General features: G+C 44.1%; 1 protein-coding gene across 20 annotated transcripts in view; it reads right to left on the reverse strand.

Moving 5' to 3' along the window:
* LOC105691161 (probable nuclear hormone receptor HR3) overlaps nucleotides 1-26,186 on the reverse strand; it is a 93,126-nt gene that overhangs the window by 10,956 nt on the left and 55,984 nt on the right. For 6 of the 20 annotated variants that reach the window (XM_048653651.1, XM_048653647.1, XM_048653645.1 and 3 more), the window contains 6 exons: nucleotides 21,753-21,812; nucleotides 10,639-10,866; nucleotides 2,444-2,609; nucleotides 1,857-2,068; nucleotides 1,015-1,326; nucleotides 110-382 (listed from right to left, as the gene is read on the reverse strand). In XM_048653651.1, coding sequence (XP_048509608.1) covers nucleotides 110-382; nucleotides 1,015-1,326; nucleotides 1,857-2,068; nucleotides 2,444-2,609; nucleotides 10,639-10,866; nucleotides 21,753-21,812 — 1,251 coding nt within the window. The other 14 variants (XM_048653652.1, XM_020855336.2, XM_020855338.2 and 11 more) reach the window with 11 other exon arrangements.

Consider the following 26,186-nt stretch of genomic DNA (forward strand, 5'->3'; position numbering starts at 1 on the left):
ATTTTTCCACCGATTTCAACGCGGTCACCCCGTCGAGCTAGGCGTGGAATTTTTTACGGAACTACAGAAAGTCCTTTTTGTTCAAGAACTCTTTCCAAGTCCAACTTACCAGCTTTGAGCAGAACGATTTGATCGTCCTGCGAGAGCTTCATGAATCCTGGTACCATTTTCGCAAATTCGATGATTTGCTGAATGACGGTGGTTAGTTTTTGTGCGCACTCTAGCCAGAGCTGTTCATGCGCCATGTTTTTGTAGTATATCAACCTTGAGAGATCATGGGGCTTGCGAAAGGACTCCTGAATTTGCTCTGTGGATACGAGGCACGTCCGCGCGTGCGCGTCCGCTATTGTCTTCGACAGGAGTTCGCTTATTTGCGCGGGGTCTGCGGAAGGTGAAAAATACCGTATTTATCCTTATTCGGGAGGCCCTTGGAAAAATTTGACAAGGTAAAAAACGTGCCGTTCTTCATCCGGAAGAATTTGACACTGCAAATTCTCTATTACATAATATGCATCAGGATTCTAATTAGTCTATAAAGACATGATTTATACACATCCGTATGCCTTCGATCTATACGCACACAACATTCGATCGTTGCGACTATAGCAGCCAGTCTTGAACACTGTCGACAATTTTACATACGACAAAAAACTAGGAGATTTCGGGAACGGTTGTGAAAATGAAAATGTAGAAAATAAATAGAGATCTGACTGAAAGTTACAAAATTATGAAAAGCATGAGAGTGGTAAGTTAAAAAGCGATTATATTGCATTACACACAGCATGCCATTTCCGAGCTACCGACCCTATTTTTTTTATGTAAGAAAGGATAAAAAAAGTTCGCTTTCATAATAGAGGAAAAATTCACATTCTGTGGTGAAAACGACCTTGAGATTCATTTTTTCAAACACTTGTGAGATGTTTCCGAATTTCGTGAGCGGAAGATCCGAGTCCCTATTAAAGTCTGAGATCTAAGAGTACATGCACGTGCAGAGAAAGACAAACATAGCCTCACATCTTGTATGGGACATACTGGGCAGGCTTGGAACTTCGTCCTCCTCCGGTGAATTGCTCGGCCTCTGCTGCTGTTGGGTACTCAGAAAGGTCGTCGAGTCCACCGTCGTGTAGGATCCGTGACCAAGGCTGGCCAGTTCTACTGAGGTCTCTTGTTTCACCGCAACAATTCCGCCTCCACTTAACGAACCTCCATTTCCACCACCACCACCACCAACACCACCAGCACTACCACTACTATTACCTCCACCTCCGCTACCACCATTTCCTCCACCAGTGCTACTTCCGGTAGAAGTCGCCGACAGCGACTTACCTGACGTAGGTGAAATTAGTTTTTTTTTAGAAAATCTCCAGATCGCATTTCGTTATTGTTCGTATGTACCGGTAGGTATTTTATCATACGATGAGAAATTATTGGGTTATTCTTTTTAGCGACTATTCTAGTTACTTTTCTTTCGACGTGATGACATTAAGTTCCCCGAATTGTCAGACGAAAAAGAACTGGTGCCAAGAGTCAATTGGAATCTTTTTTTCTTCGGGAAATGCAAAAAGATTTTGATGCACGCGTCTTTGGTACCCCTGAACCCAAAACCAACGTCAGATTTTCAAGATGTCTATCGGACGATAGCGGGCGAAAATGCAAGAGTGATTGAAATATAGTCGAGGTTACCGATTCGGGGTACGAATTAAAAACTTTGGAAATCTTTCTCCACCCACAATCGGATGCGTAATCGCAATTTGTTGCGAAGCACGCCTCTTTGGTTCTCAGCTCTCGATACATGTACGCCGGAAACCTGACGATGGCAATGGGCTCGATTTCCATTTCAATGTTTTTAAACTCACCGGTAGTTACGACGCTTGCCAGAACACCCCCAGTCGCTGTGACAGACGGTGTATCCGGGGTAACGGCATCTACTTGCGTTTGCGTCGGTCGGGGGTCGTAGGCTGTCGTACTGTCGACGTAATCGGCGCTGAGTTCACCATAGTTGTTCATCGCCGGATGGTTGTAGTACCCCGATCCCGGGGATGCGTACTCGCTACCGCCGTACGGATAGCTAAAATTTTCATCAATAATTCAGAGAACGCCTAATCAGTTTTCTCCGCGGTGCATGCGATGGGTGATTTCTTTGCGCCGGTACATCTACTCTTCCGTTCGAAAATACTACCGATGACGTTAACAATGACAATAAAATGGGATTTACTTCGAAATTGAGAAGAAATGCCGAATGTTTGACCTGGTGATTTTTTTTTCTATTTCCCAAAGGCTTCTTTTTGCGAAATTTGAATCAAGTTATACGAGCAGAAAATGGTCGAAGTTTCTTCGACATGATCGTTCGTTTCTCGATGAGTAAGCGAACATAAATGGAACACACATGGGAAAACTTTTAACAAGAGAGGAAGCATCATCCATCAGGTTAAAATGTACAAACCCGCCGTTATACGAATGGTGTTGATCGGAGCTACTCGGAGTCTGATGTTCGAAAACGCTGCTGTCAGGTGCCGTTTCCGAAGCCGCCCTCATCTGCGCTCTGTGGAACCGCACCTCGTCTTCGACCTTCTCCCTCTGCTTCTTCGACATGCGTCCGAACTTTACGGCTTCGATCAACAAAAATTTCAGTAAAGATGATTATCATCCGTCAATTTATCCATCGTTATTGATGGTTATAAATTATTATGCATACATCGAAGTTTTCTTTCGAAATAATTTCCGGAACCTTGAGAATGCCGTCGCGCAGTTCTCGGATCGGATTCGTCGATACCGTCGACGTAGATTCATCGATCGGTTATCGGCGTTAATTCAGGTGGTAGACGATATCGTCCGTTGGTTTTCAGATGGATCGCACGGACTTTATTATTCCACCGTTATCAAAGGAAAGGCGCGAGGGGGAAGGAAGAGGCGGCAATTAGGTACACCAATAATCGATAGTTTCAATGGATTCAATTACATTTTGATTTGCATTCGACAAGTTTCTGAAGCATCACGATATTTTCATGCTATGCGGATAAACGGCGACTAAAATCATCGACTATCGGGACAACAAGAGTACGTAAAAATTAGAAAGGGAAAAAAATAACGCCAATTTGGCAAGTGTGAAAAACTTTCATCATCTTTTCATTCGAGTGATTAGTATAAGTACTCGGTTACCATCTACGGCCGTATAATTGTTGAACGACAGGGGCCAGACTTTCGTGCAAGACGCAAGGTAATGTCAAAAATAGCTTACGCAGTGTCAACGAATCGTGAAGTTGAGACGACGGCTGGAAAGACGGGAATGTATTTGTTTTTTATCGTTGAACTTCTCTTTCCATTTTTCAAGCGGGTCTCGCGCGGTGGGCTTGCGCTCCATTTCCGAGGTTCGGGACGATCTCAGTGTTTCCTCGAATGAGCAGAAGAGACGGATACGGGGAGGGGGAGGGGGCATTCCACGGATAAATTTCGACCGGGGTTGAAATGAGTCCGGGAAGAGTGGGGGAAGAGAGAGAAAAAAAAGTTCGCGGAATCCCGCTGCTGGCACGGACGTTGGTTACGATAAACAAAGGAGGCGAAGCTGTAAGTTCCGTTCATCCGGGTATCGCGACGTCTTCTCCATTTTCTTCGTTGTCCTACTCTTCGCCGTTCAAGGGGTGAACCCAGGGGGAGTCCGGAGGAGTGGCCGTGGCCTGTCGGGCCCGGGGGAACGCGGAACAGTCGCCGGACCTGGCGGAAGTCCTCCGCTCGTGGTGATGTCACGCTATCTCGTCGCACACGTCACGCATAGGGCAATGGGCGCGCGGGGGGAGGTTCAAGATTGAGAATCGGGTCGGGGAAACCGCGAGTCGCGCGCGACGAGAACGACCAACTCCGCGAGAGGAGGAGGAGGCGGAGGAGGCAGCTTCGTTGGCGTTACGGCGATCTGGAGAGAACTCGAGGGAACGAAGTGGAGAAGTGGGGAGACATGTGACGTCACTCGACGACCCGAGACATAGAAAGAGTTTTAAAAAGGAGACGGAAGAAACGGGCGAAGAAGAAGAAGAAGTGGAGAAGCGAAGGGTGATCGACCGCGAGGCGCGGGCGTCGCGTATGAGAGAGAACGAACTAGGAAGGAACCCGAGGGGATACAGCGATGTGTCGGTGTTGCACCGTGCTCATTGTTGGCTCAGGCGAGGCAGACGCGTGTGAAATACACGTACGTACGTATGACGTATCACGTATACGCAACGTGTGTATAGCACGTAATGCAGTTTGTATCATCGTAACAACTAATACCACGTTCAACGTTATCAGCGACAGCTACAGCAGCATTTATTACAACTATCGGGTGGAGCGACGCGATCGTGTGGGTTCGTTCGTTGGTAGTCGTCGCGACGCCCTGTACTCTCGCGACGAAGCCGCGATCGTAGAAGGAGGAACGAATCACGAGTGACACGCGGGGATTACGATTACGAGTTCAAACAGCGGTTTGGATTTTTGGCAAATGCCCGATATTCTTCAAATTTAAAATCCACACCTATCGTAAAACCGTCGAGTCGGCCCATTTTATGAAACGAACCGTAAACCTATGCACAATTTATAAATAGATGCGATAGACACAAGCAAGACGCGTGTTTTATCGTTCAGTTTGCGGAAGTGGAAAGAGGTGAGGCTCGAGCACTCGGTTGTGGCGAGAACCCTGCAAGCGATAGTGTTGTAATGCGACTTTGTAAATTTTTTTTCATATCTACCAGGTACGTAGTAAGTATGTACATATTATACAGAGGACACGAACGGTCCTCCGCCGAGCTAGACACCATAAGGAAGATAACGATAACAAGTTTCATGCTCCGAAAAGAACTCGCGATGCTCGAAAAATGTAAAAAAAACAGCCATGCGTACAATGTTTCAATACACGCGAATCATCGTCCGATAGTACGAAGGACCCGGGATTTCTAAGTTCTCGGACTTGGGTGCATTTTCGTTCGGAACGAACCTTGGAATGAACTTTCTGCAACGAGGAGGTACTTTCTTCAATCGTAATCCGTTATGGGGAGAAGTTTGAGCGCCGATGCATGGTATCAATCATCCGGTGTACTTATACGCATAATTATTAACGCGCAACATAGATCGAGTGCTCAGATGTAAATTCTAGAGTCGCTCGAATTAGCGGGAGTAGCTCGTGCCTCGCCTATTAATTACACGGATGAAAGTGCGTCCCTCTATTGCATGAAACATGTGTACGTAGGTACGTACGTACGTACCAGGCGTGCACACATCTGATGCAAACATCGCGAATAATTCGAGCTTAGCGATGATAGAGAGTCTCAGATATATTCCACAATACGTCTCAGCGGGTGTACGTTACACGTATATTGTATGTACCGTACGTTTCTTCTATGTAACGTATTCAATAATTCGTTCGTGCGCATATGAGAGATTCGTTGGTGTTTCACCGTCGCGTCGTCGGGGAGAATCAGTCGAAAGAGCGGCGAACTGCGACTCGGAACCGACGATACGGACCGCTGGAGTCCGGGGATAAAAAAACTTAGTGGAAATCCTTGAATATTGAAAAAAAAAAAACCATTAATATTCGAACGTTATTTCACTCGAACCGACGCGAAATCTTACTCCGTTCACTTGGGGAAGATTCTACGTTATTCCGCTTTTACAGCCCTTCTTTCAGAGCTGAGAATTTTCGAAATAAGAATCAAACTTTTAGCGAACAAGGAGGGTGAGTCACCTATCCACTCGGACCATACCCTTTAGGGGAATGGTAGACTTTGGAAAACCCCCCGGGAAAAGAGCTTTCGGCTTTCCCCATCGCGGATGCGCCAACTGTTGGGCCGTATTCGTTCGTCGTTTGGTGGAAGCGTCGCGTCGCAACGTCGGTAGCGTCGTATAGTCGGTCGCACTGATAAGTGGCGAGAAGACGTGTCGGCTGAAGTGGGAACCGAAGAGTCAGAGGTGGGCGGTGAGAGGGATGAGCGGAAGGAGAAACAGCGGTCGAGGGGGAGTGGTGATAAAGGGTCGTACACCCCGACCGGTGCGCGTGCCGTGGTTAATGGCTTCGTATAGCCTCGGGAGTCTTTAAGGTTGCGCCTTCCGCGACGCCCGCGTCTTCTCTCCTTCTCCCCGTTTTCGCTCTTTACTCTATTCTCTTTCCATACCACCGCTATCGCTGCACGCAACTTTTGTTGCTTGAATGCTACTGCATGCATCCCAATTGACGACGCGCGGATTTCAACGTGTACGATATGATATAGGCTAAAATTTTCGTTAGCGTTGAGAGAGCTGCTTTTCGACCACCTGCGGTGGTACGTTGTCTGTATCGAGCACAAAATAAAATTCATGACGATTTATCGAACGACGATAACTGGAAAATAAATCTGGATCGTAGAGAAATTTTGTCAGATCTTAGCCAGTGCAGTAATTGTGAGTAAAACTTCATCGAACCATTCGCGGAATGACTGAGCTGTATGATTTAGAATGGAGGCGATTTCCGCTACGTCATGTTCGATGTATGAGGTACAGCTAACGAAGTACGTAAATAGTTACCCAAACTACGCGTAATAGCTCAACGTTCGTTATTGTGCAGGTGGCGGAATGGTTATCATTATCATCATCATCATCATCATCATCATCATCATCATCATCATCATCATCATCATCATCATCATCATCATCATCATCATCATCATCATCATCATCATCATCATCATCATCATCATCATCATCATCATCATCATTATTATTGTTATTGTTATTATTATTATTATTATCGCTGGTACCGTTTATATTTAAATGGGTATACTCGCTACACGCATATATACGTGCGAAACAATGAAAGGTTGGTCCCGCATGAGAGTCTCGTTATAGGTATGTAGCTAGATGTCTAGAAATACGTCCGAAGCATAACGAAGTGATTCCGAGGTGACGTGAAGATCGGTGGCGCGAAAAAGTTCATTTTCCTCTTCATTTTTTCTTTTTTCGGCTATTCGATTATGAATGATAGCGCGACGTAGACCAAGTATTAAAAATTCCTACCCAAATATCATTGGAAATTTTACGAGACATTCTATTGATTCGTCTGAATTTGATTTCCGTAGAACCGATTACCGATGTTATAATATTACTTTTCTCAGTCTTTCACCTTTGATTCGTACTTTTTTTTTGTTCAACACTGTTTTCGATCGGCGCAGCAACGAATTTCCGTTCAAACGCTCGCTCGTTATCTGTAATTGCATATCGTATAGTACCTAAATGGATGAGAAAAATAAATAAAGAATTAAAATAATCACCGTAAAAGATAAGCCACGTAAAGAAACGACAGCGCTAATCTGAATATACTACATATATCATACAAATATTAAAAGTACATCGACCTTTTAATCACTCATCGAAATGCTAATAACGAAAGTCGAATCTCGCGTCATGGCAAGAGATAAAAATGAATTCATTTTTTTTGTTCCTTAAAATCCATTCAAAAATAAATGGTTTTATCATATTTCCATTTAGTCACGCACACGGATGACACTTGTTAAAACATATTATACATTTAATGGCCGTGTTATACGATGAATTTGATATCATCGTGCTTCGAATTCAAATAAATTTCAATAGGCACAACTGACTCGTTTAATTTTAATCATGTGTATCGATACGTAGAAGGATTCGAATATTTTTGGAAAATCTCCGCGCCTTATGGAGATCAATGGACGATACAACGAAACGAGCAATTCGATAATGTCTGAATTATGGCGAAACCAGCCACCATATTGTGTCAAAAAATCGACTTATTATGCACGTAGACTGCAAAAGTTATCGACGCTTCATGTCCCACGACGTTTCAACGTCACTGACCCGCAAGAGTTGGGAACTTTGGGGCGGGGGGGGGGGGGGGGGGGGGGGGGGGACAAAAAACAAGAAGAAATCGCAAAAGTGAAAAGAGCAAAACGTTGGGGGAAAAAATGTCATTCGGTGCATGACCTTCCAATTAGTCATCGAGTTGGGAAGAATCTGATGGAAAGTCTGGTCAAAGAAATGATCAAAAAAATAAAAAGGAACCCCGCGAATTGTTCGCGTTTATCTTTCGTGCAGAAAACAGCTGCTGGTGCAGCCGAATGACGAAATGAAACGAAACGAACGACATTCGCGACCCGGTAAAGTTTTCGGAGTAGCAGAAGTCGTTGGCTCTTGGAATTAGGGGGTTACTCTGGGTTAAGTCAAGTTCAGTCACCTGTGTTCGGATGACTAAACAGTCATCGCATCGAGCCACGAACGGAGGAACGAAAGAACGAATGAAGTGAAGAGTGAGAGAGTAGGAGAAAAAAAGAAGAGAAAAAGACAGAGAAGAGACGAGCAAACGATCCGGAGTGAGACAGAGATGAGGATAACTCAACGAAAGATGTTCTTTTATCTCCTGTGCCAGCTCTCAAACCGACTACTTTGGTATTTCATAGTATCTCCAGTCGCCCGAAAATTTCATCATCTATTTTTTTTCTCGATATTCCTGCAGGTAGGTAAAACGAATAGTGGGTGATCGTCTCGCGGAAAATTGCACCCTACCGACACCTCCGTCGAGTTATTTCCCGTGTGCCGGGGAGCTGCAAACTTAGATATAATCATGGCATACCGAAAGCCGCGATATCGGTACATATATCGGTATTTGGGAGAATATGTGAGATTCGAGGAATTTATTAATTACTCTCAATGCAGTCAATAAATTAATCGCGTAGATACCTAGCTACCGCTCAGAGGGTAAACATCTCGACAAGTTCGACCAATCCGATGTCCATGAGGTATATTCGTACGCCGAATAGTACGTACGTACCTATTATTTTCTTTTCCGCTACGTGGTATTCGCTAAATTGGGTTTTTGTCGACGTTCGTTCCATTCATTTGGCGCGTCGTCATCAGACGCACGAAATACGAGTAGGTATAACACTTAACATACACCGGCGATTCCTCGGTATCATCTTTGTATGCGTGTATGAGAGATCGCACACATCGGGTACGAGTTTTAAACAGGCTGATTGTCAGCGGTCAATGCCTCGCGAACGCCAAATCTGAGACTATCGTACGTACGGGCTTAATGAATACTTTATACAGAGAGGAAATACCAACGTTCGTATGTCCCATACACCTATATATGGGGTCGTCCGCGAGTAAATTCACTTTGATCGCCCATAATACGTAATTGATTAGGGGCGAGGTTTTTGCGTGGGTCGATAAAATCATACGTTGTCACAAGGTGTGTCTGTGGAAAGTCCATTTTCTGTTGAACGTTTATTTCCTCATGGGACGATACGAATTCTCCGTTTCTCATTCACGCTAAAATTTCCACAACGCCCCGCGTCCTCTGACTGGGTAACGTCTGCTTATTTTCACTTTTCCGCGGGCCTAATTTTCTGGTAGGTACTTCGGCTCAAAAGTCGCCAAATTCTTTTCCGAAAGTATATAAATGCGGGGTGGATCGTGGAGATTGCCGTTGTACGTTGGCGAAGCACCTAATCGGTCGAGACTTCGAGTGTAGCTTTGGAGCCAAAGATCAGATCACACCATGGGATTATAATAAATCTGCCCGAACTTTTTAATTCTATGAATCCTAAGCCGTTGTCAATTGGTAATTTTGTCGGTTACATTTTCAATCTCCTCGCGAATTAGTTTCATTTGAAAGGGGAGAGTGGAAAAAAATAAATAGGTAACCGCATTTGAGGACGAAACGCGCACGATTTGAAATTCATTCTTGGTTATGGAATTCCGTCGTCGCGAATTTTTAATTTTTTTTTTTTTTAGCAACAATATCTCGAAATCTTCCAATCGTTGCACTATCAATAACTATGAGCTCGGGAACGCAGTTCGCGCGGCATTTGACGAGGGGCGAGAGGATCGGGATTGACGAAAATAAATAATGTTTCATTTAGCAGACGTTACATTACCCTCTTTATTCAATGAATCCCCTCTGTACCTAGTAGGTTACCCGTCCGTTCCTCAGGCGCGTGATTGTGTCTCTGAATTCAATTCAATCGCCCCCTCAGAGCTGCTGCACAGCATGCGTGCAAATATGTATTAATTTTAATCTACCCGCGCCGATCCGGTAAAAAAACACCGTATACTCCTAGATAAGCCGACATGCAAATCAAAACGAGAGTATCGAATACGCTGAGGAATTTCCCGAATCACGGAAATGTTGAAATACTCTTTTGCAGATAATTCCCACCTAATTTTGTCTGATTATTGTTTAACAAAAAGAAAGAGAAAAAAACAAAAATCGAATCGAGAGCTGAAAACCAAAAGGGTTTGAATTGAACAGAAGTGGGAAAGATCCCGTCAAGATATATCCTCCGAAATAAGTGCTACTCAAAGTTGAACTTACGGTTCGAAAGTTCGAATCTAATGGTTCGATTCAATCGTCGAGTGTGCAGATCACACCGCACAGTTTTGATAAATTCAAACCTCTTGTGCTGGCCGAACAAATTAAGTTTCGCTTATATTGATTTCGTTGAATTTTTTCAGGAATATATTTCGGGTTTTCGGCAGCACCGAGGGATTCGATTTTGGAAACAGAGCGAATTTCGAATCTGCAGCCAAAAGAGCGGTATTCGAAAAGAATGTAAAATATTTATTGCTTATTTTTCTTCGGGCGAAGAAACGACAGAAATTGGTACTCACCGTCTCTCGACATGCCTAGCCGCAGGCATTTCTGCAATCGGCAATACTGGCATCGGTTGCGGTTGACCCGATCGACGACGCAATTTTTGTTTCTCGGGCACTGGTAGTTTACTACGGAGGATTGCGATCTTCGAAAGAACCCCTTGCATCCCTCGCACGTTATCACGCCGTAGTGAACGCCGCTACTTTTGTCGCCGCACACCTTACACGGGATAATCTCGATCTGGGCTGAAAATAACAATAGAACGACATTAAAATTCGGTCCCCGAATCAAGCTGTAGTCGAACAATTCACGCCGAATGATACGCACGAGTGTACGACTGGATTAAAATATTCAAGTACGATTAATGAACGAAATGCCAGTCGCGACGTACGTGTATAAGCGATAGATTTGATACTCCGCGCCGATTGCGTCGAGACATGTCCGATAACGCGACTTTCATTCGGTTATTATACCTATTTTGGCGACATGTTTTTTTTTTTTTTTGTTTTGTTTTGTTGTTTTTTTGTTTTTTCTTTTTGGAGGTCGACGAAAATTGTGAATCCCCTTTTTTCTAAATGTTAATAATTCTACCTCTGATAGAATTAGCTTGAGCTCTTCGATCGTCGAGAATAGTGTTGCCCGGACTTCCGGCCTGCGGCGGAGGCGGTCCAGGCGCACCTGCAGCGGCATTTCCACTTCCATTTCCATTTCCAGCAATCGCCGTTTGTCCCTCGGTTGGTTGTTGCGGACTGGTGCTATCCGCGCCCCAGGTACCGGGGCCGCCGTAGACTGACAGATTGTTCTCCATTTACGTCTTATTAGGGTACCATCCCCAAACTTTGATCGTGTACCAAATCGACTTCCGTCATTCAGCATATTAAGCCATTCACAGGCGACGCCCACCTTCACGATTTCGCTTATCCTCGAATTCGATCAAACCCCCCGAAATTCGATATACTCCAGTCCTGGACACCGTTGATTGATTTTTGTTTCACTCTTGTTATTGCACTATTTCACTACTTGCGTTATACTTTTACTTTTTCGTAAATTACTTCGTAACTGTTGGAAATCGGTTGAAATTTGATCTGCGAATCACAGCACACCGCTCTCGTTTACAAGAGCACCGAGCATAGTTGAATAGATTTTTGAACACGCGTCTATAACTTTGTTCGGATGAAATTTAAGGTTTTCCCTAGCACCGTTGACAAGATGAAAATACGATTAAAATTTTTGTACGCATATTATACCTTTTATTTTTGAGAGTCATACTTTCCGCTGCACCGACCGACGTAAAAATCAGAAGAAGCAGAAGGAGAAAGGGGAAGCTGACGCAGGCGACGGAGGGTGGAAAATCTGCTGGGTGAAAATTTTGCCGAACGAGAAACCGCTGGTACAAATGTACCGTAGGAATCGAATTATATTATCGATTACGCATCAAAATGCATGGGCGTAAAAATAATTTCCTATATTTTCTCTTCAATGGCTCATAAGCGTATCTTTTACCTAGAGTATAGACTTCGCGACCAGCTCAAAGAATTGAATGACTCGTTGAAGCACGGCACCTCATTTCTCTTCGTTACTCGATTCTCCAAAGCTTTCGCAGACGCGCTCAACAAAGCCCAAAAACATACCCTCGTATAAAGTCAAATTTTCTTCCCGACTTTACCTACCTATAATACTCTTCCTTAGGAATTTGCGAAAGCATTCGGACCGTTCTCAGGGGGTTACCAGATCATTGATTCCCCAACGTTGATATCAATTTCTCTCTTAATTTGGGGTTTATGTTATCTCAGACCGCTGATCGTATTAAGCAAGGCGAAAATAATACCGCGATAGAAACAGCAATACCGAGTGTATATAGGTACCCGTATACCCAACTACATAATACAATATTGAAAATATATGTATTGTACGTACATTTATATATATTTATACACGTAAACCTTATACAAAGACTGCCCACGATCGACCCAGTTTGGAAAAGCGCACCTACCTATATACACAAAGCTCTGTACTTGCACACATTCATACGTAGGTATACCTGCGTATAACGAAGCGCAAGAACACGATGTAGATTTATACCGGATCATACCGGATATTTTAGGTTTCCATTCATTCGAAAAATCGTAAAATTTTCATATCCATTTTCCCCAACAGCGAGCAGTGTACGGTAAATTCCATCCGCGGCCTTCCGGAATGATTATTGAATTATGATCATCGGGCTCGTTGAACCGCTTGCGGTAGAGTGTAAGAAAGAATAGAGAGAAACAGAAAAAAAAAAAAGGAAAACAGAAAAGGGCCAAAAGGAAGAGCACTAATAACGCAAGATTTTGAAAAACGAAACTTGAGAATGAACGCGTTGCCGCATCGAGCATCGCTCGATGTCAACGCTCGCAATGTTATCATACGCGTACATCGCTCTCTGCGGCGTACGTCCGTATATGTGAGTTACACACGTGTGTAAGTTCGAACGTATATAAATAGTTAACACAGTCGTGCGCAGTCGATAATAATTCGTGTTCGTTCGATGTATTATAAGACCGGTGGTATAGGTCGATTCTTCGCGAGTGCACGTTGCCTGGCCGCGAAACGAGCCGCGGAGCTCGGTTTGTGCGGGTATTTGTTGTGTCGTTTGTGATATGAGGAGTTTCCGACTAAGTATGCGTAAGTATTGCATGTGATTATACATAGTTAGGTTGGTTGGGAGGAAAGCAGCGCCACAGTCGAGCAAGAGGAGGCTCTTGCAGCAGCAGCGGCAACGGCAACGGCAACGGCAGCAGTTCTGTTCTATAGGCAAACATTACATAACTCAGAACGTTGAACTCTGAGTACAGTCACCCAGCGCTTCTCCTATAACGTCTTTCATTGTATACGACGACGACACGACGACACGTAACTGAAATGCAATAGCCGCCAGAATTTAGGCGAGATGAAATAGTTTTTTGTTTTTTTTTTTCCCCTTTTTTTATCATCCAACATTCCCCTTCTTCCCTCTGTCTCGATCGTTCTCTCTTGTGGTTTTTCTCTATTTTAGTTACGGATATTTATTTTTTTCATTTTCGGGAGTCGAACACACGCGAAAGTACCACTGCGCTACCGCAATGGCTCGTTATTATCTTTCAGCAATTCCGATATCGAAAGATTCCCTCAACTATACCGGCGGTGCAGCGCATAGATATTAATTCAATATCTACATACATTATTATTTTATATCTATGACGATCACCGATCACGTGACAACTCGTTCCTTAATCTGAAATATCATATGGAATAATAGATTGCGAATTCGTATAGGTATGTTCGCACATTTGTGTAAAGCGTCCATGCATCTATTTCCAGCACATCTCGATCTATTCGTGCGTTTTCGAAACGAGAAAAATTGTTACAAAAAAAATAAATAAATATAATACATGCTTGTTGATCACCACCGCAATGCAGAGAATATACATATACGTAATCCGAGTTTTACACACACACACACACACACACACACACACACACACACACACACACACACACACACACACACACACACACACACACACACACACACACACACACGTATTTATACATATACATGTATAGGTATGTATATTTCCGTTCTCCCGGTGCATTAACTCGTCGTAAATAACCGTAGAGAAAATCTATATTTACCAGCACAATTAGCTGTGTAATTTTTGTATGCGTAGAACGCAGCAGCAGCAGCAGAAATGCGAGTTTCCAATGAATAAAATTAATCGCTATCGCATCCACATGTATTGCCGTTGGTGCAACTGATCAACGATTACCTTTAGAGAAGACGAGATTTATCGTTCGGATTTGGAAGCTGACTCGAAGAAATGATCGGTAGAATATTGACAACGTTGATGTTGCGTATGACAATGATAATAGTGATAATGTCAACAGTAAAGTCGCCGATAAAAAGCATCGAAGAAAGAAACCTCCCTGTAACGACGTCCCTCCTCCCCGCGCTTCCGTTATTATTAAGCAGAGATCAAAGTTTGGATTGCGTCCCTATATAGCGATTGCTGTTGCACGCGCGTAACTGGCCGCCGAATGATTAGTACAGTGATTACGTGTAGCCTAGAAGTTATGAACGCCGGTGGTCATAATATGTATGGTATACGTTGTAATATATATGTATATCATAATGCGTATGTATGTGCACTGTGTGTAACCTATGAAAAATAAGATTGCGGCTGCAGCGAGGTAACGTGCTCCAACGACGATTTTTCATACGTGTATGTTATTAATATTACTATAAATAATTAATTGATCGATCAATCTTCTTACGACGAGGGGTTTCACGATGCTCAAAAATTAGAATTAGAATTAATATATAATTTCTGAATCTCCGACATACAGTAGTGATATTTTTTACAATTCTAATATCAACTGCGATAAGAAGATGAAGAAATTCAAATAATAGATAGACGGATGGATAGACGGGAAGTAAGAATAAAAGAAATTCAGCGTTGGGATTATTTCGTCGATGATCACGTGACGGAGAATTATAGTTATCCGAAGATTCGATGTACCGGACAGTACCCGGAGTATACTTTAAAAAATTTTACAAGCCTTTTTCTTTCTCCTTTTTCTACGTTTCTATCATCTGCTAGCTCTTGACTGTGTACGGTAACGCGTGAGTGCGTAAAATTTGAAATTTCAAACGTATCGAATCGGAGGAATATTATTTGTTTCTTCTCTATCGCAACAGTTCCATAATAATACATACGAGTAATACGAAGGGAATTATCGTTACGATTCGTGGTGAAAGGTTAATCAAAAAATTCCGACACACGGTGTTAAAAAAATTGAAATGACAAGGAGAGAAAAAATCGACACAGCGACGATAGAAGAGTGAGAAAATGAACGGATGAGATTCGAAAAAAAAAAGAAATTATCGAGAAAGGATTCAAACAATGTAATGTATCAACGTCACTTCACAACTCGGATGAAAATTCTAATATATGACGAAACATCGTTAAAAACGTTAATTGCTGCTTCGAATAATTATAATGCGAATATTTCTTCTCGTCTCTCGACGAAGAAAAGGAAAATGAAGCGACCGTTAGCTGGGTCCCTTTTATCGTCGTAAATTCCCTGGGTGAATATATTCCTTGATTTTTTATTTTTTTGTTCGTAACAACGACGATTATTGCACCTCAATTTCACACTATTCACTATACAAAAACGATATTAAAATTTTCCACAAAGGACAAATCGAACACGCGATTATAGATTTTCACACACGAATCGTTTAACAGGCGAGGCACTTGTTTGCGTTAAAATAAACTAAGAAAACTGTCGTAAAATCACTTAACTATTCCGTGACCCCACTGTCCTAGATTACGTATTATATGATTAAAGGGAAATTTTGTTAATCCTCAACGTGTAGTTTTATTATATTCTATGATATATCAATAAAATTGATAGATTTTTCGATATTTTTTTTATCATTCACTTAGCACACACGTATCGAAATATTCCACGATTCGCGTACATTTATAATCATCCTCTAAAGAAGATATACCGATTGTGACATGCCCGTTACTCTCTGTAAAGGAGCAACACGTTCACGTCGTATTCGATCGTAGTTGTAATCCACGTTGCTCGAACACGAATATTCACCACAAAAACTGGTAAGTAAAGAATCAGAGGGTGAGAAAATTGAGAGAAGGAAAAATTTGAAAAACGAAGGAAAAAAAACTGTCCGAAGAGAAGAAACAGAAGAGGGGGAAAAAAAAAAAACCCCGATTTAAACGGTACAGTGAGAGAAAAGTAAAAAAATAAAAATAAAAATGAAAATAAAAAAGCTCTTCAATCGATCGAATATCGATTGGAAAATAAACTTTTCCTCAGACGATGTGAATTGATAAAGAATTCTCTGTATTCCGTATATGCTGTATATAATCTATAATAAAAGGTCCGTTGGGCGTGTGTCAGTCAACGTACCGCGTGCGTGCGTGCGTGCGTCGTGTCTGTGCTTGTGCTTGTCTTGTGCCGAGTTCGTATCTTTTAAAGTATATTACGTAGGTACATATAAGATTCTTTCACCGTTCCTTCTTCACTTCAGAAATACACTTCCTTGTTTGCACGAGTACAGAACCACACCGCGACTGCCGACGATGAAACTGTGGTAAGACCAACGTTTCCATATCCTTACGTCGCGTAGCGATGCCTCGACTCTTCTGCTTTGACCAAGGCGCAGTCGGCAAGTCGCAAGTACCAAGTACCAAGTACCAAGTAGCAAGTAGCAAGCAGTGAACCGGGTGCAGCTGCGGGCGTTTTTGTTGTTGACGCGAACCGCGGTAACGACGATTTGGAGTATCGATAATCGTACGTATATGCACGTTAAACAGATATCGAATATTCTTATCCATGCATCGTTTAGTGAATAGAAATTTTTTATTTCACGTTTTTAACAATTTTCCGTTTCAGTTTCTCGATTTAGTTACTTTCTTCCATTTAAACGGGCAATTCGTTTCCCAATTTCGGACGATAACCGACGAACAACGGTAAGATAACGAACATCGCGAGCGCGCTTGTTGAAAACTACAACCGGTAAACGCATTAGAAAAGCTCGAAAGGCATGAATTTTTTCGGGGGCTTTCGTCAACCGAGCGTTTTAGTAGCCAGCGGACCAGCCTGGCATCCGACAATATGTCAGAAAGAAACCCCCCCCGCTACTATCCAAGCTGCGCCAGGTCACTGAACTGTATTCTAGCGATGATAGCCGAAAACCCCTCGGCTTCCCCCACCTCGAACGACTACCAACACCGCGAAGTTGCCCGAGTCGCGAGCGCGCGCTTTCCGTGCGTCTCTTGTTTCGCGCCGTCGATATAGTTGGAAACTTATTTTACACCCCTACCCCTACCCCCACCCCCGCCCCCGCCGCAGCTCCCCCTCGCTCCCCCTCGCTCCCCCTCCCCACTCGCCGTGATTACCACCCGGCGCCGGAGGACAGCGTGCTTGCGGGCGTCGCGACGCATCTTTTCGTACCTTACTTCACCAAATGTTATTTTGGAATAGCTGTCATCGGCCGTGAGTTTTAACGAATGAAAAACCAACGTACGAATGATTTCGATTTCTTTGTTTTTGCTATTTTTTCATTTCAGGTGGGCAATTATCGTACAAAACGATAGCAATGTTTTTTGGGCTTTTTTTTTTTTTGGTATCAATTTTATCGGGGCAGTGTCCGTGTCGTCTGTTAATTGTCTATCAATCATCGGGAACGAGCCGTCGCGCGTATCATATTGGTCGAATCGTAATCAGGAAATAGAGAAAAAAAAAACAACAAAATGACAAATCAATCACATCGTTTTCTAGTATACACATTTCCGTACTGTGGCGAGAAAAAGGAAAATTGTTCGAGAGAAATGATCTCGAGTAAAAATGTATGGAATGATAATGAGTTACGTTTAATATCGGTAGGAAGGAAGGCTGGAATTCTTGCTTCACGTTCTGCCGTTATGAAAAAATAATTTCCGTCACATCGAATATCGGACATTCTTTGTAAAATGATAATTAATGGAAATTGAAATGACGACGAATCGCGAAGAAATTATGATTTTACAGACCGTGGGAATTTTTGTCAATTCCTACCACTTTTCACCGAAACAATACAGAATGTATCGGTAGTAATTATCGAAGCGCATGAAACGAGAACGTAATGTTATAAAACTCGAAGAAGATCCTTACGCGTGTCGTAATAGTTGCAATAAAAGCATCATTTTAATTAGTGTCGTACAACGAGGCATGTAACAGGCGGTGGTGACGCCGCTAGGCCGTACCGTGAAGCTCAGTCGGTGCCTCCGCACGTGCCGCGGAGGTCCAAGCGAAGAGGAAAAAAAGGCATGCGAGCGCAAACGCGGAGACCAAGACTAGAACGAGAAAGAGGAGAAAGAGGAAGGAGAGGAGGATCGCGTGCAAACAATGCTATTGATAAGAGGAGTCTACAGAGACGCATGCGAACGCAAACAACCGACGCATCGAACGACGCGTCACATCGCACGACCAAAGACAAATCCGTCTCTTTCCTTTCCCGCGTTATAAAATCAATCTATGGATTATATGTATACAAACACGGTGGAACTTTGAGGTATGCGCGAACTTTGGATCCATCGATTACATTGTTGAATAAAGTGCGTTCAAGATTTTTTTTTGTCCCTTTTTTCGTTCGGTGTGAATACGGAGATATGTGCATACGTCGGAGCAGCATCGCTTTCGTCCAGCTTAGCGCCGTGCGTGAACACGGTTCACGTATGCCACCCTTTTTTCAGATTTTTTCCCTCCACAAGTTACACGACTTCCTGTTTTTCATCCGCACTGCATCCGCAAGTCGGACGGTACTTTTGTGCGGTGGTGGAAGATGGATATATATTTTTTGCATCGCTGCTACGTATAGTTGCGCTATGCAAATTTCCTCGCTCGGCTGCCCTGGGGGGATGAAGAGAAAAATCCGACAGTTGACGGATGAAAATAAAGGGCGGAGGCATTCAGCGGCAACACCGATCAATCGTCGCTCCTTCAATCCTTTGGAAATGAGCACAAAATGTGAATAGTTGGAGCTGTTTTCAGGGGGTGTTGCGGGTGATAATTCACAGATGATTTTCCTCTAGCGGACGCCCGAAAAATTGGATTCCGAGGTCACTCGCGATCAGAACCTCTCGCCATGGTCTTACGTATCGTTAGAGAATCCAATATTTGTATCCTCATACCGTTACGTTAGTATCGTATCTGGAAGGCATATACACCTACTAGTAGATACATTTAATGCAACGACGCATACCTACGTTACCTACGTCTAGGCTAGACCAGCCTATTCAGAGACCACGTTACCTACATTTGCTTCTACTGCGTTACCCACGAACAGCTCCCAGAGTTCGAAAACCTTTTCTCCCATCGTCATTTCCGACCGGCTGATGTTTAAGCAACGATCATTCGTCTCGTTTGCAATAATTGTTCGTTTCGCAGGAGCAGGGAAATACTATTTTTTTTTTTTTTTTTCATTTTGTCTTTGTATACCTTTTTTTTCCGAGAGGCGTCAGGGAGGACGATTCACCTGTGTAAGAGCTCAAAGGACTCCACGTTTAAGGAACGGGCACGGACGAACTTTTTTCTTTCTTTCAAGCTTCCGGCTCCGGGAAAAATAATTTTGAACAGATTCAACGATTTTGACATCTTCTTTTTACGGGTGGATACGAAACTTTTATTTTCTCCTTCCACCAACTCGGCGCGATACTTTCTCCGTATAAGGCTACAGTATTCGCTGGCTATCGCGTAATCCTCGTGCGGTTCTCTCCTTTTGTTGTTCATCTTCTTCTTCTGTTCTCTATGCAGCATCTGTTTTTTCTCTTCCATTGTCTCTCAGTTTAATATTCATCTCCGTTCGGCGAGTGTTCTTCGGGTTTGTTACATCCTTGTCTTTTATCTCTTGGAAGCGAAACGTTGCGTTGCGTCGCGTTGCGCTGCACGACGAGGTATACCTACCACCTATAAGTATAACTCTTTCCTTCTCATTCATTGCATAACTGCGCACGGGGTTGCCAACCTGAGACACGTAACGCGCTATAAATAACTGTAGAAATAAATAATTGTGCAGCGGCAACATCAGCAGAAACAGTAACGGCGACGATGCGGTGCGGCGCATAATGCGCACCGCTGTGCACCGCTGTGCACCCCAAAACTCGTCTGTACAGGGCGGAAAATCTGTTGTTCGTACAATTCGATGATTTTCCGGCCATCATCCCCACCCCCGAATCGCGAAAATCAATTTTTTAGTAACAAACTAGCATCCTTCTTTTCACCGGACTTGGACGGTTTCTCCCGTATATCACGAGATCGGGAATCCGAATCTTCCCTTCGAAACGATCGGGTCAGCGCCAATCCGTCGTTTCCCTGCAGGGCAAGAAAAATGAGCTGTCGAGTGTACATCGCGACTTCCTAACGCAGGTTCATTTCGATGGTTTTTTTTTCACTGCAAAATCTTATCTGTATTTTGTCTTACACATATGTATGTCAATGCCATTTTTTCTTTCAGATCGGTTCAAGCGTATGATATAACTTGAAAAAGATACGAGTCTGTAGAGAACGAAGCTGGCGATCGTGAGGCTTTGGCAGGATGAGTGAATCCGAAATACGACCCTCTGGTACCAATTTGAACGAAAAGGTTTTGCGCAATGACGAAATCGAGAAGGAGCTCGTACTTCGCCGTGGTATAGCTGGCTCGTTTCGACTAACGTGGTGAAAATAGTGGAAATGGAGATGAAAGAGTCCCAGGATTCCGGGGAGGAGGATACGAGGAATATATTATACGTATCGCACGATTAAATGCAATTCATACGCGTGAGCGTATCGTACATATCCGAAGCACATGTACACGGTACATACACGTACGAATGCGAACGAGAAAAAGGGAAGACAAAGATGAGAAAACAAAAAACGAACAAGAACCAAAATAGAATGAAATGAAATGAAACAAGATGTAATGGAATGGAATGGTACGGAATGGAATGGAATGAAACGACTGAAACAGCCGTGTCAAAGGTACAACAAAAGCCACCGGAGGCACAATGGGTCATGTTAAACACGCATCGTCGACAAAGTGAAGAGCCCAAGACACTCGCGCTCCAGCGATGCCATCAGCTCGCGTCAAAGTAATTAAAAACGTAACGTTCTCCATACCTACGATGTGGTACAATACACCGATACATGTGCACGTATGGTAAAATTTTATGGTTACCTGAACATTACATGTATACACGTAGTCTGTGAATTTTGACTGCCGGTAATAAATATTCCCGGACAACCGCACGATATACCTCATACGTCAATTCGATCGAGGTAAGTTGTACGCACCTCGTGTAACACACGGGTATTCAAATTCGATGACGACGACGATGCGCGATCATACCTCGTCGTGAGGCGATTTCATTCCTGCGCCAAATTGGCTTGAATCACGTTTGCTTATCGATAAATCTCGATCGATGGGAGAACAGACGGATTTCATTTCTCGAAAAATGACACGGGGAAGTCGGCGACAAACTCCGACGGCAACTTCCCCTATTCGAGCACGCCTTCGTAGGTAAATATGCGTATTGATGTATTTCTTTAAAAATTACATGCTCACCCCTGCTACGGTGCCATGGCTGACGACGAGTTTCGGTTATTAGCATAGCGGATCGCTTACCTGAAACAAACGGAGAAAGTTCTTGGTTATCGATTCAAAGAATAACGTCGTACATTTTTTATACTTCAACTACGTATGCGGAGACGATCATCTTTCCGTCAAATTGCACGGCGACGAACGGAGGGTGATCTTCGACGAATCCACGCGATATCATCGTGGTCGATTCATGCAACGTACCCCGTACACGGACCAAGTAGCATCGCGGAGCCGCAAATAGCGAAGCTCATTGATCGGGGCGAAGACGGCGCGACCGCGGTGCACGGGGAGTTTTGTTTTGCTGAAGATTTCCCCTCCCTGCGACGCACGCCCGTTACCGACGGATCATAGAATCCCGGCCGCTTCGTCGGATGGATCGTGGAACGACGTTTCTCCGAAAATATTCAAATGCGTAGAGATCGCGCCGCGCCGCGCCGCGCCGGTTCTTGAGCGAGGCGGAAAACCGGGCGAGACACCGTTTTGCGAATTTCCGGATAACCGAGGACGGATCTCCGATCAGCGCGATAACGGAGATAAGGGAGCGAATGCCGCGGCAACGTTGGATGCGATCGGAATCGTTTCGTTAAGAAAGTCGAGGCCACGCTGTTATGTGGCAAGTATTACGACATTGGCGAAGAATAAGACGGCGAGGGGTAGGTATATAAATGATCGCGCGAATGTTCGGTCGATGCCAAGATCGCGCGGCATTCGAAAAGATTTTTGAATTAGGGCCGTGGGCAGCCGCGAATAGCCGATACGCGATCCCTTGCGCTGTTAGGCGAGCGCGGTTAGCCCGGGCCTTCTTTTTGGCTTCCGCTTAATGTCGGTCCCGCGTAGATACATGTGGCGAATTACGAATCGGGTGCAAAACGCCCGTCAGCGTCAACGAATGTGGAACGACGACCGACTGACCTACAAGCCGACCGTTCGTTCTTTGATTTTTTTTCCAATCGCCACCGATATCACGAGCGAATATACGCGGGTAAATCGATAACGAACCAAAAATCGAGCGAGAGTCGGGGGTAAAAACTGCGAGGAGCGAATCAAGGCGGCGAAAAAAACCTTTTCTGCGTTCCCAACGTTGGCGAGGTACGCGTTACGTAACGTCACCTAATCGCTGCAACCAAGAGCATTAGCACAGTTTTATTTATTTTTACTGGCAACGCGGTAAATCATAGTACTTGGGGGTTTCTCGCCTCGGAAGCTCCGCGGCGGGTTTCACCTCGTACGAACCGCCGGTACATTCGCCGTGTTTGATTCTGGTGCTTTCAGCGGCAACTGAAAATCAGAGGGTCGCGAGTGCTTCGAGAATCGAACCCGTTAGGTCTACCGATCCTACCAGCATTCTACCTACATGCACGTTACCAAGTTCGATGGTGAAAAGGCAAAATTTTTCCGGCGGTCAATACGCAGCGGGGCAGTAGGCGGGTTGGCACTAGGCTGTTGTGCGGCTATGGCAGGTTAGTAACTTCGTCGGTGAACGACCGGGGGGCCTGAGGCGCATGTGCAACGACACAGCTGACCCAGATACGGAGCGTGATAGTAAATCGGCTCTTTCCGCGGTATTCTTCGGCTACCATCGGCCGCTACGGGTGTCTTTCAGCTGACCCACATCGCGGAACGAATCGCACATCGGCAACAGACCGCGGTCGGCGGGCACCGCGAAAGGTGCGTGGAAAAACGGAAGATCGACCACGCCGGGATGATCGAAACTTAAAATTTCAGGACTGCCCGATCCCCAAATCCGAAGGAGGGGCACTCGACGTGGAGATCCCCACCTCGCGCTCGCAATCTCTTTCTGAAAACAACGGCGATTATCCAAGGATTTTCGACGCGAAAACGTCCAACTACTTGGACGATTCAAGTTCCTCTCCAACGTTTCGTCCCGTTGGAACAAGATTTGACGAAGAACCACGATCGCGAACGAGTCACGACCTAAGTTTGATTCGTCGGTGGTCGGTGGTCAGTGCTGATCCGTACCGAGTACCTAAACACTCTGTGCAACTGGCGCGTATTCCGCAGTTGCGAGTGGTCAGTGATTAGCAATTTCTTCTTGGGTCATAGCCACGGTTATACGCGACGATTTGTCGCTCCCGCTCGGTCCGCTTAGCCCCCGGATATTATGCTATACCTAGATCGTACACATGCACAGCTCGCGTGTGGCGCGGGGAAAAATTTCATAGATCAGCATCCGGTTACGCGATTCCCCCCGGATCCCATGAACTCTATCGTCCGCCTATACGTACTTGCTTTTTAGTGATTTTACTTTTCATCGACACCTCTGGTGATGAAAAATAATTTGGATTTCAGACGCGAATTACTTTTCTCGAATTTCAAGGAATCTTCGTGATCTGGGTACTCCGTCGTGATGCGGTTCGGAGGTCGTGAAATCTGGTCAGGAACCTCAAGTTTAACGCGCATCTTCGCGCCACGACGATTTGATTTTTCCAAACAGTTTCTTCATTTCGGTTCTGATTTGGTATGCGTTTATTTTATTGCTGTACCGCAGCGGAGCGGCAATACGGCAGAAGCTGCAGGCAACAGAGCTACGCTATTCGGATACTCGATAAATATTTGTTCAACAAATGTTTGCCAAACACCGTGTGCGCATACACGGCGCCATTGCATTACGTGCAGTTGAATTCGGTCGGATGATTTTTATTTAAAAAAATCTTCGCTCACCAGAACCGCGTTGGAAAACTTTCCGCACTCGGCGATACGCGACGATACAAAAATAGACTCAGGTGTGACAATCGGGTTTCGAGAAGAATCGTTGTGTTGTTGTTTCAATTTTTCGAATTCGGAAATTTCAAATAAAAACCTTCGTCACATTCGTTCTCCCATAGGCTGTTCGACTTTCATAACTACGTCTCGTCGAAGAAAGAAAAAAAAAAAAAAAAAAATACGCGCAGTACCGATGAGTAAACTCATGCACCGGTAAAAAAAACATCAGAGCACGTGTGACCCAGAAAAAAGTACGGTGATACGGTAAATGCTATGAAAAGAACATCGTACTCGTTATGCATTTCTACACTAAATTCATATTTTATCGTCCGAATTAGCTACGATACACTTGCGTACATACGTATGTGATATTAGGTGAAAAAACGAAGGAGAAAAAAAAATTATCCACCGACGGGGAAAAGTTTCGTTAGTTAATCGTTAGATAGAAAGTCGATCAAAGATGACTGAGGCTATAAATATAGCTCTATCGATGTGTAATAAATAATTGTCTCGTTCATGGCAAAAAGGTTATCTCTTGCGGTGCCACCGATGCGATGGAAACATAATAATGTAGTGCTGCGGATTTATAAGGAAATATTCAGATGGCGCGTGTGGATTAATTCAGTTGATAAAAAAGAGCCGTGTGATGATATAGAAAAAAAGAATTCCCCGACCGAAAGCAAATCCCTGCCGTACTCCCTACACGGAAGTACACGGAGCCATGATACGTTCACGTGTATGTAACTATGTATTTCATTTTTTCACCTAGTCGATTCGTTGTTGATATTTTTTTATTCGTGAGCGAGAGAGAGAGAGAGAGAGAGAGAGAAGAGTGGAGCGAAATAAAAAAAAAAATAAAAAAAAGCAAGATTTAAAAGCGAGTCGATGCGGGCATGCACGATGCTTTCTAAATTTCACCGCGCGCATGCTGCAGAAGCTTTGTTCGATTTGCGTTCGATTCTTATTCGTATAAAATATATCATATGCTCCCACTAGCGGGGAACAATCGCAATTCATTCGATGTGGGCGCGAAATTTGCGCGTGGCAAAAAACACCGATGCCCATAGTCATAATTCGAAAACTCGACGATTTTCATCAGTAGCTAAAATTGCACAACTCCAACATTCGGTATCGATATCGAGGACTCGAGCTGTCTCAGGAGTAACGATTTTTGGGGTGATATTTGAAATCAGAAACGCTGGCGCGCTATATCGGGCGAAACTGTTGAACATCTCGGTTCTCGTAATCAAACGATGATCGGATTCACAGTCGAATCCACACAAATCGATCGGTTGTGACGATTTGGCGAGTAGAAGGTAATAACAAAGTGTAGCGATCGTTGTTACGCCGAGAGAATCTCGCGTCGCGATCACGCGCTCTTCGAGAGCATCCGATTGACGGACGTATTGGGTATACAGGCGTTATTTTTAATTCATTTCTCTGGTCCACTGGATTTTCTCGCAGCAAAAGCTGAATATACATACCTATACACCGTTTATAAACGCGTCTTACACCACTCTCTCTCTACCTCTACCTCTCTCTCTCTCTCTCTCTCTCTCTCTCTCTCTCTCTCTCTCTCTCTCTCTCTCTCTCTCTCTCTCTCTCTCTCTCTCTCTTCTTCTCACCCTTTCCAGAAATAACCCGACAGATTTTACGGCTCGCTTGTGCAGGGCC

This window comes from Athalia rosae, chromosome 4 (assembly GCF_917208135.1).
Source record: "Athalia rosae chromosome 4, iyAthRosa1.1, whole genome shotgun sequence".
In the NCBI taxonomy this organism is placed as follows: Eukaryota; Metazoa; Arthropoda; class Insecta; order Hymenoptera; family Athaliidae; genus Athalia; species Athalia rosae.